Below are 12,569 nucleotides of genomic sequence, written 5' to 3' on the forward strand. Positions count from 1 at the left end.
CATTGTGTCCTGCTGTCTGTCCATCTCTCTGCCCTCTTTCATTTCTAGAGCATTTCTGTATAATATTTTGTGGTGAAACGTTGCATTTGTATCAAACACAGGCTGAACTGGTGGCTCGTGACACTTTGGTCTACAAACTAGGTTTGCTTCATGTTTTACAATGGCATAGTGTGTGCAGTGTCAAGTTTTCTTAAAAGTTTCCTGTGTGATATTTTGCAGTCTTATCTAAGAGATACATAACAAGTAAAATGTGTTCCATAAATAACATTTTCCAATGCAGGGACTTTTTGTGTGTATTAATTTGACATTTAATCAGAGTTTCTGATGACCCACAAGCCACACTTCTATCTATCTTATTTGAAGGCTTATTTTATAGTTTGAATTAAGTTCCAAACAATCCCCAACTATATTCTGCTCCATGACAAGAGATGGCAACAACAGGGTTTTCTTGTCCAGAGAGGCACTGCTGTAGTAACAGCATTATCCCTTTAGGTATTGTGGAGGAAGCTGAAAAATTGTCCAGTGCAACACTGTGAGAAAACTGTCCAATGCAGTACTGAAGTGAACATTCCCATTTTAGAGGACAAACTACTTACTGCAAGTGACTAAAAGTATTGTTCATCCCCATCATGTGGCAATATTTATTGCACAAAATGTGTTCTGATGTTTTCAGAAAACATTTCAAAAGTTTCATAGCAAGCTCAAGACACAGTAAAGTCTTCAGTGGGGACAATGTGTTTGTTAGTTGGTGAAATGTAGCAAACCTGTATAACCTGAGTGGTCAGTGTCGGTCATGTGGCTACCCCAGTCTCTCAGAGCATCATACGTTCCACTACTGTTCTTTCATGTCACTACAAGCACCATGTCTGTGAAACATGTGTGTCTTGTAGCTCTACATCTTTATACATGAGGGCAACCATGAGTAGGTGTTTTCAACAATGACATTCTGAGATGTGGAAATAATTTCAGTATTTCACCACAGCAGCATGCTAAGATTGCCCACCACTATAGGCACAGCATGTGATGTGAATGACATTCTGCAAAATAAAAATTTCTGCAACAGAACTACATCTGTGCCCAGTGTGTCACTGACCCTTGTCCCCCATTTTCCCTTTAAGTCCCTTGAGCCATCTGTGTTTAAGATATAACTTGACATGTTTATATGTAGAACTGACATTCACAAACTGGCTCCACATTTCCTACACTAACCTGTTATCCTCAGCTTGCATTATTGTTATAGCTGGAAACCCTAAAGTTGTGACAGTTGTTCACGCTTGCATTTACTACAGTCAAACTGAGAAATATCTTATTTTCATTTATTAAATCAAAGATTCGTACTCCTACCATAGAGTAACCTAAATATATATCAAGTTATTATGAAAGCAAATTTGAGGGCCAGGTATAAAAATAAATGTTAACAAGCCAGAAAGAAATTCTGATTATGAAGACAGATAAATCGCTACAAAATCTAAGTTTATACAATATGTAGAATTGGCATTCTATATGGATGTGCCATGTTATCCTCTTTCAACTTGTGTCAAAAGAATTGAAAAGAATTTAGTTTACTCAGACAGATGATAATTTGTCTCTTAAAAAATCACTTAAAACTTTGTGTTAAAGGTTGGTTATGGTTAATCTCTTGTTACTGGTATCTCTAAAATTAAGGTCATGGACGTTATTGACCCTCTCTGTGAGGCCTTGCACACTTCCCCTGTTGCTTTATGCTGTTTAAACACAGTCATTAGTAGTCTGTTATATAGCCACAGAAGCAAATATATCCAAGAAAGCCCACACAAGTCTACATAATGTGTCAAGTCTAGATTTCCCCAACTTCAAACCTCTGAGCTCTTTTTTATTGCATTTATAATTTCAATTTAAAAACTTTTATTTTCTGTAAAATATGTTCATTTCAGACACTAGCTGTAAGTCTTAGAGTCATTAGGAATTAACATGACATGTTGTAGTGCATGATATGTTCTGTATTTTATGGCCTACAGATTATTCAGTTACATAAGAATGATGATTAGTGTGAAAGTATTTTTAAAATCTTAAACATAAGATGATTAAAATTTTCACAATGAAAAAAATTAACATAAACCTTCATAAAAAGACAATGCTTTGCATAAACTACTGAATGGTCCTTGGTTTCACCAGGTTTCACCAATTCTGATAATCAGAGTTCACTTAAAGATAATACCACCTTTTAAAATCAGGTTTGCAGCATATTTACCCAGTAAGCTGAAATGTAATGATTACTGTTTTCCTTTATACAAATGTAACATGTAATGCAGAACTGATTGTTGTTTCTCATAAAACACAAAAGGGCTTGGATTAACATTAATTCATGTCACTATGTCACATTTCTCATATGTGGCTGACTGCCCAGACCCAACAATACATGGTAATTTAATGATAGTCATTTCTTGAGAGATTAAAAAGTTTTGAATGGTCTGCAGAATACTGAATTTTACAGTCATATGTAAATGATAAAAAAATTTTCTGCATTCATTTATCAAAAGTACCATATGTAAGTTTATTGACTGTTAATGAAATTCATCATTGTGTAAGTGCATTGATACAAATGATGTACAATTCATCAATTTATGCTAAACATGACCTAGGTTGATCCATTAAATGCCATATTAAAAAAATGGAGTTTTCTGCCATCATCCCCCCCATCTTAACCATCTTAATCTTGATAAATCTAAATGTTTCTGAGGCAGTTAATTACTGATTTGGCATTGGTTTCATGATGGTTGAAACGGAGATTATCTGTATGACACATGTACTTTTTGAGTTATTTAACACTCTAAATATCTTCCGACAATTACAAGATATAACGGCATCCATTACCTTGTCAAGCAAGTCCATACCATGTAGACAATTTGTTTTTCCTAAAACACTTGTTGCATTCTTTTCAAATGTCTTTGATTTTGTCTTCTGCTACCTTTAGAACAGGACCTTTTTCTGGAGAGTTGATCAAGGGAGATCACTCTTGGAGACACTGAAATGAAATTATCTCCCTTTGTTTTCTCTTATCTGTTTATGTTAAATTGTGACCTGTTGAGTGTTTGTGTTTGGCTTATTTTAATGAAGGGATTATATTGCAACAGACAACAGGGGAAGTGTGCATGGATGCTTGAACATCACCTGGACCTTACAAGCACTGAAAATGAATACTTGTCTTGATAAGTATCATCTTTGTTTTAAAACAAACATGCCAGCAGCTTTGGCAAAATGGATAGGTTATCAATTAAATTTTCATATCATCAAATATATTTCCTAACCAGACAAATTTGCTAGAGGTGGAGATGGTTTGTTTGACACAGTACTCAGCAATATTCCAACTATATGACAATGGTCTGGAAATAATCAAGTCTTTCCCAGACAATCCAGGGATTGACATTATAAGCATCAACCAACACAACTGGGATGTCATGACATGTGGCAACCATGTCAGCAAGCCTGACCATCTGATACTGTTAGTTGCTCTTTTGAAACATGGTCTGTTGAAAATAAAATCTAACATTAGTGCTATAGGAGGAGAAATGACAGTTTGACTTATTTTTCGTCTGAAAAACAATGTTTCGATCAGATAGGGAAAAAGGGTTTGTAAGATCAGTTTGTAAACCATATGATTAAAAGAACATAATAATAAATGAGACAAGATAGTATGCAAGTCAGTGTTGTGTGTGTAAGCCTCAGTATATGCCCTGCTCCAAATGGTGGACAAGTCAGTGTTGTGTGTGTAAGCCTCAGTATATGCCCTGCTCCAAATGGTGTACAAGTCAGTGTTGTGTGTGTAAGCCCCAGTATATACCTATTCAAGACAGTGTATCTTGAATCTGCAAGTCAGATGGTAAGCAGGCCCTGATCTAGAAAAAGGACTCATATTCCTTAGTCCAGTGAGCTATATATGTTGTTTTTATATTTGATGTTTTTGAGCGGATCTCAAACATTCACAGACACATCACTGAAAGATATTGTACTTAACACTATTACGCCTGAGGTCCAAAGCTGCTTAATCTTTATGACAGCAAGGAACAAGGTTGTCCGTATCATCAACCTCAACATCTGCATGAGGGTTATGGCGGATATGATTCCATAATTTGTACAAGTGTGAGTTGAAATGTGGAGCTGCTTCATGTCTGCCACATGACAAAAGCACTGTGCCACCTTGGAAACCAAGTTCAGAGTAGGAGCGTTTACTCTTCACATATTGCATTAACTCCCAAGCAGTAGCAGTCACAGTTCATAAGAATTCGTATGCCTTGAGCTTTAAAGGGGCACTGATGCGGAGCAATTTCCGTGGACTGGTGTAAACTTTTGTTATTGTTTTTTTCCCGTGAGTACCCGGATGATATCCCAGAATTCGTGACTGGTTCGTGACCTCTGCTGCGCAGTCCGTAAGCGCAATTGATAGTTTAATTATAGACAGATCAACTGAGGTGAAGTCATTTTTACTTCATTCCAAATGTATTATGAAAACAAATGAAACACTTTGGAGGTTAATCATCTGCCCGTGGCAGAAATGGTAAAAAACTATTAGGACGGAAAACGTCTCTATATTTTGTCTCATAACCCTAGTTAGTTTATGGTCATACTAGTATGATTCTGAAAATTAATAAAAGAACACACGATCTGCTTATACTCATAGTAAATTTCTAACATAACAGCAACATTTATACATTGTATAGAATGCCAATGTGGATCCTATTTCACACACATACGCGATCTAGTGTGTTTTTTCTGTCATACAGATTCTGCTGAATGCTACAACAAATAAATTAAAACAAAATGAAAAAAAATGAATGTAAAACAGACTAATTTTATAGCAACGATGTCAGGCTACTACCTTGTTCAGGAATGTATCCATCAATATCCACGTAAAAGAAATCGTATTCCATTCATCTGCAGCTGGTAAGTAATCCTGCTCTGTGTCTCGTGTCTTACAACTGTCTCATTTGCGAAAAAGTAACACATCGTTTCACGTCTTTCGTTGGTGAAAACCAGATAAACCTCTGATTGGTCTCCCAAGATAGCACACCTGGCAACTAATTGTATGATGTCCACTATTCTAAGTAATTTAGTTAACCAATAATGAGCAATCAATCAATCAACGTAAGGGTGGTTAATTCTTTGAAGGGAGGATGTTGTTTTTGCACTTACACTTTACGACAGGGTGTAGTCATCCACACACACTGCCTTTTGACAAATCCGCTAGAAGATAAAAGTAATTAATCAATCAGTGAGTTATCGGTTAATCCTTTGATCGATGTTTGTTTTTGTAACTTAGTTGATAAGCCCTCTTGCATCACTTACATGCACATATTACATAACATACAATACATTTGCCATTACAGACCTTAATTTATAATGTTGAGTATTTACTCCAGACAGGAGAAATGCCAAATGGGAACCTTTGTTGAGTAACCGAAGTTGTGTTACTACTAATTATACCTGTTATAAATTCATGAATTGACCATCAAGAGAATGATGACAAATAACACGTGTAGGTTTACACCATCAAACGCGAGTTACAGCAAGGAAGATGTAATCTCTGTGTCGCATGCAGCCTGAAAACACTTATGGGCCGAAACTGTTTTGAGGATACCAATGGAATTTCGTTACATAAGGAATGCACACGGGCATTTGCTGTGTACTTGGGTAAATAGGTGAAATAAGGGTTTTTTACGTAAGAAAATTTTCAGATTTCTCTACCATAGGCAAAGTCATCGTTTTTTGTTTACGAATTCAAATAAATCAACTGTGTGTTTTTATTATCATAAATAATAAACCATTGTAGCTACCATAGCTACCAAAAGTTTCGTAAGATATTTGCTATCACAGCTGAACCAACACTCAGAATTACCTAAATATAAAGCCTTGCAATCTTCCGTACTGAAACAAATGGCTACATGCCTGTAGACATCATATTTTCCATGTAACATGATTAAATATCAGGTTAAAAACACTGAAATAGGATCAAATTGGATCAGTAACTATACCATCCAAGCATCCGAAAAGAACTACACTGCTGGGATATTTGGTTACGATCAGACAAGGAATACCATGGATATTTTTAAAGAAATGGCATATGATGGGCATCCGGCCTCCCGACTGTTTAGGTGAAGAAATTCTGCTAATATGGACAGGAGCCCAGTTCCTTTGTCCGTCACGGTCGAAGGAGCGGGCGCTGACCAATTTGCGGTTTGATTTCGTAATTAGACCGTTGGCGAGAAACATTATTCGCTCCGCATCAGTGCCCCTTTAATATTCATAACTTTTACAGAAGGTCAAGTTCACTGAAATTATTTTTAATATTCTGCACATTTGTGCCCATGTTTTTATCTGTCATCTTTGTATGAGCTTCATACACATGTTGTTGGTTAGATATAATTAAGGCACTTGAAATACATACTAGCACAACACTCATTAACACAGACACAGGGGAGGTACTTTTTATCTGAACAAGCATTTGAGAAAACCATTGGCTATCCTATCACACAGGATATATGTGGTGCCATGGTATAATTTCTGATGCCTCTGTTTCTGCAAGTATTTGCAAACCCTTTTGTGGTTCTGATAACAAACTTTGTGATTTTTAAAATCTTTTGATAAGAACTGCTCGGGATCTTCATTAACTAGCGTACAATGACTGAGACATATTTCATCTGATAGCAGTTACCCTGTAATTGTTCACATGTTGGTGTTCCCAACTCTCTTTTTTGCAAATTATTGAATATGTTCTCATAACAAAAATGCTGTAAGAGAGACTTTATGGAACAGAGAGGCTTATTAGCTCCAAGCTTGTTAGATTGAACACTCATCTTCAAAACAATTAGGAGTTATTTACACAAGCAACCACTTTCATCATCCGGAAATTCAGCTTCCGGACCACAAAGAGATGAAAAGGAGCAAGTTGAAAAATATATATAATTACTGAGCCATCAGGCCTAAAAGACAGAATTCTTAGTGGTAGGACAAATCATCAGTTGTTGTTGACTTGCTTACATTGTGCTATGATCTCAACTCAACAGTGTTAGTTAAAGAAGAATAGTACATTATCACTTACTCTTGTTCGTTCAATCTAGTTTTTTTCCTAGTGAGCAGATATTAGCCAGCATGGGAAAATTGATTTTCATGAAGGTTTGCATCTCTATTTTGTGAAATTATCTATTTAGCAAAGAGGTCCCCAAATCATTGATTGAAGCTATGCACACTTGGTTCGCCTTGTTGTACCATTCTCTCACCCATCTCATTTAGATTTTTTGAACCGGGTCATGTAATTCTGTTTCATGGCAAACTGATTCTGTTGTTAGGTACAGTTTATCCTAGGGCATATTTAACCAGTATTCTTCCTCTTCAGATTCCTATGACCGACTGTGCCGAAAAGGTCTCCCGATCACTGACCAGTTCTGTGCCAAGTTCACCATGCTGTGTAATAATGGCCGTTGTATTGATACACCAAACTCCTTCCGCTGCGAATGCAACCCAGGCTACAGGGAGTCAAATGACAACTGTATAGGTAGGTTCACTGGTGTAGTATCTCCAGGAAATCCAGGCAGACTTGATTCAAGCAATTCGTGAACAACATTTTTTGTCTGCTTACTATAACTCTGGGCCTAGATTTTCGAAGCTCTCTTAGCGCTAAGATAGTCATAAATGCCATACATTAACATGAACTTATGAAAGCTCCGAAAATCTAAGCCCTTATATGTATGTCACACAGTCAAGCTCAAGCCTTGTTGGGTTAATCTGTAAATTTCACAGGATACAAAATCTAGACTTATACTGGAAATGACATTATCCATCCCAGACACGCTGTGAGCTCAGAAATTATCAATCCAATAACATATATATCTGACATATTTCTTATGGCCTCGACTGCAATTATGAAGATGTTTGTAAATAGAGACACTCTTGTGTGTAAGTTAATGCAACAGACCTAACATTAGAAGTATTTCAAGTAATAACAAAAGTGCCCTAATTTTTTTTAATTGTAATGGATTTCATGAGCTGTCATTGTCTCCCATGTAAATTCACTATCAAAGCCATCAGATGGTTCAGTAGTAAATCACGTTTCACAAAACTTCACCTCTCCCTCAGAATTGTTTGAACATTCTTTTCGTAAAACTTATTTCACTATTTATTTTTTCCAATGTTAATCCAAATATACTTTGCCTGAGAAACTGCTCCACCCAGTTGAATAGGTTCTCAGCTGAGATGAAAACTAGATGTCTTGTGTATAGTAAATGGTGTACATGCAACAGGTTTGAAAAGGAAACACTCTTTATATATTGTACTGTCCAAATAGTGGTATTAGTTTTAACTTTCCATGCTAGTTTTAATTCTAATTGTGATATTCTGGTGGTTTTGCTGATATTTGTCGACAGGCTTTTCTATAATATCCATATATTTCTTTGTTTGACAAGACTGTCCTCGTCACAATATGGCTACAATAATGCTGATGTGACATTAAATATTAACTCACTCACTCAGTACTTGAATGGAACCTTTATTTCCTGTAAACTGTCACATATTAATCACAGATTAGTCAGTTATTTTTAAGTTTGTCAATCAATCTGCTCTGATAGGTTATCACATATACCAATTTTCATCATTACTTACAGATACAAAGTTATAATATATCCAGGGACAATACATGCATAAAATATAACTTCAGTTATAGCTTACTTGAAGTTATTGTGGTCCTAGCAATATGTCACTACTCTCACAGATATTATTCTTGTGGTCTTTATAAAATGTAACATCTCTACCAGACATGGTTATAATGATCCTGGTGACTCTAACCACTATCCCAAACATAGTTATCTTGGTGACCCTAACCACTATCCCAAACATAGTTATCTTGGTGACCCTAACCACTATCCCAAACATAGTTATCTTGGTGACCCTAACCACTATCCCAAACATAGTTATCTTGGTGACCCTAACCACTATCCCAAACATAGTTATCTTGGTGACCCTAACCACTATCCCAAACATAGTTATCTTGGTGACCCTAACCACTATCCCAAACATAGTTATCTTGGTGACCCTAACCACTATCCCAAACATAGTTATCTTGGTGACACTAACCACTATCCCAAACATAGTTATCACAGTCTTGGTGACACTAACCACTATCCCAAACATAGTTATCACAGTCTTGGTAACACAAACCACAATCCCAAACATAGTTATTACAGTCTTGGTGACACTAACCACTATCCCAAACATAGTTATCACAGTCTTGATGACACTAACCACTATACTAAATATAGTTATCACAGTCTTGATGACACTAACCACTATCCCAAACATAGTTATCACAGTCTTGGTGACTCCAACCACTATACCAAACATAGTTATCACAGTCTTGATGACACTAACCACTATCCCAAACATAGTTATCACAGTCTTGGTGACACTAACCACTATACCAAATATAGTTAACACAGTCTTGATGACACTAACCACTATCCCAAACATAGTTATCACAGTCTTGGTGACACTAACCACTATACCAAATATAGTTAACACAGTCTTGATGACCCTAACCACTATCCCAAACATAGTTATCACAGTCTTGGTGACAGTAACCACTATACCAAATATAGTTAACACAGTTTTGGTGACACTAACCACTATCCCAAACATAGTTATCACAGTCTTGGTGACACTAACCACTATACCAAGACATAGTTATCACAATCTTGGTGACACTAACCACTATACCAAGACATAGTTATCACAGTCTTGGTGACACTAACCACTATCCCAAACATAGTTATCACAGTCTTGGTGACACTAACCACTATACCAAGACATAGTTATCACAGTCTTGGTGACACTAACCACTATACCAAGACATAGTTATCACAGTCTTGGTGACACTAACCACTATACCAAGACATAGTTATCACGGTCTTGGTGACACTAACCACTATCCCAAACATAGTTATCACAGTCTTGGTGACACTAACCACTATACCAAATATAGTTAACACAGTCTTGATGACACTAACCACTATCCCAAACATAGTTATCACAGTCTTGGTGACAGTAACCACTATACCAAATATAGTTAACACAGTTTTGGTGACACTAACCACTATCCCAAACATAGTTATCACAGTCTTGGTGACACTAACCACTATACCAAGACATAGTTATCACAGTCTTGGTGACACTAACCACTATACCAAGACATAGTTATCACAGTCTTGGTGACACTAACCACTATCCCAAACATAGTTATCACAGTCTTGGTGACACTAACCACTATACCAAGACATAGTTATCACAGTCTTGGTGACACTAACCACTATACCAAGACATAGTTATCACAGTCTTGGTGACACTAACCACTATACCAAGACATAGTTATCACGGTCTTGGTGACACTAACCACTATACCAAGACATAGTTATCACGGTCTTGGTGACACTAACCACTATCCCAAACATAGTTATCACAGTCTTGGTGACACTAACCACTATCCCAAACATAGTTATCACAGTCTTGGTAACACAAACCACAATCCCAAACATAGTTATTACAGTCTTGGTGACACTAACCACTATCCCAAACATAGTTATCACAGTCTTGATGACACTAACCACTATACTAAATATAGTTATCACAGTCTTGATGACACTAACCACTATCCCAAACATAGTTATCACAGTCTTGGTGACTCCAACCACTATACCAAACATAGTTATCACAGTCTTGATGACACTAACCACTATCCCAAACATAGTTATCACAGTCTTGGTGACACTAACCACTATACCAAATATAGTTAACACAGTCTTGATGACACTAACCACTATCCCAAACATAGTTATCACAGTCTTGGTGACAGTAACCACTATACCAAATATAGTTAACACAGTTTTGGTGACACTAACCACTATCCCAAACATAGTTATCACAGTCTTGGTGACACTAACCACTATACCAAGACATAGTTATCACAGTCTTGGTGACACTAACCACTATACCAAGACATAGTTATCACAGTCTTGGTGACACTAACCACTATCCCAAACATAGTTATCACAGTCTTGGTGACACTAACCACTATACCAAGACATAGTTATCACAGTCTTGGTGACACTAACCACTATACCAAGACATAGTTATCACAGTCTTGGTGACACTAACCACTATACCAAGACATAGTTATCACGGTCTTGGTGACACTAACCACTATACCAAGACATAGTTATCACGGTCTTGGTGACACTAACCACTATACCAAACGTAGTTATCACAGTCTTGGTGACACTAACCACTATACCAAGACATAGTTATCACAGTCTTGGTAACACTAACCACTATACCAAGACATAGTTATCACGGTCTTGGTAACACAAACCACTATACCAAGACATAGTTATCACAGTCTTGGTGACACTAACCACTATACCAAGACATAGTTATCACGGTCTTGGTGACACTAACCACTATACCAAGACATAGTTATCACGGTCTTGGTGACACTAACCACTATACCAAGACATAGTTATCACGGTCTTGGTGACACTAACCACTATACCAAGACATAGTTATCACGGTCTTGGTAACACAAACCACTCTACCAGATGGTCTTGGTGACATGAACCACTCTTTGATGTTTTTAAACAGACACAGGTCTTTCTTTTCCAATCTTTTCTTTGGCCTTTTCCAATTACATTCAACAATTGGTTTATGGAATGCTGAATAAAGCATTTGCTCATCCTAAGGCTAGATGGAAGTAAGTAAAATCAAATTCTGTTGCCACCAGCCCATGACATGCAGACACTCAATCACTCTCACTCACCCAACCACCCATCCACCCACCCTCCCACTCACCCACTCACCCACTCACTCACTCACTCATATTTTAAAACATCTAAATGTAAGACAGTTTTTCAAATGTGAAATTTAAGGAGTATTCAAGGAACCATTTTCTTTTCTATATATCAAATTAAAATCAGTGTGCAAACTGTTATACTGTGTATATGTTTCAATACTGTGTGCATTCCTTATGCTTATCCCTGTGGAATGGAAGACACCAAGCACTGCACAGTTTCATTCACTAGGTGGTAACCACATACAATAATTCTTTGCAAAGTGTCTGCTTGCTGTATGAGGTAATCCCTTTGTAAATATGTGGAATATCTTCAAGCTTGCTAGTTTTTACTGCTACTTTTGTGGATGTTTTAATTATGGTCTGAGCTTCGTCTGGAGTGACAGACCATCATTTATCATGCATAGCTGCTTGTCAGTGTTCCCACGTGCTGGGCCTTGCTTAACACCTGTAATCAGGTTCATAGTGTCTAGACAGTACTATTGTGCAGTACACGACACAAGCATCTGTTTCCTTGCAACAGACATCAGCACTCCAGAACAGCTTTTGTTGTACAGACCTGCTGTTTTACCTGAAGAAACACATGTGTCAGGTGGCTCAAATTACTCTTCATTCAGTTTCAGGTTGGGTAAACTTCTATATACACTGGGACGCATTTCTGTAGAGTGATTTCAGCTGAACTATGCTTCTATATACACCTGGGCTG

General features: G+C 37.0%; 1 protein-coding gene across 2 annotated transcripts in view; it reads left to right on the forward strand.

Annotated features, from left to right (window-relative positions):
* The window catches only part of LOC137278094 (fibrillin-2-like), an 80,300-nt gene that overhangs the window by 22,670 nt on the left and 45,061 nt on the right, over nucleotides 1–12,569 (forward strand). For both annotated transcript variants that reach the window (XM_067810199.1, XM_067810200.1), the window contains exon 9: nucleotides 7,370–7,528. In XM_067810199.1, the coding sequence (XP_067666300.1) occupies nucleotides 7,370–7,528 (159 nt within the window). The remainder of the gene's footprint in view (nucleotides 1–7,369; nucleotides 7,529–12,569) is intronic.

Source organism: Haliotis asinina, chromosome 3, assembly GCF_037392515.1.
Source record: "Haliotis asinina isolate JCU_RB_2024 chromosome 3, JCU_Hal_asi_v2, whole genome shotgun sequence".
Lineage (NCBI taxonomy): Eukaryota > Metazoa > Mollusca > Gastropoda > Lepetellida > Haliotidae > Haliotis > Haliotis asinina.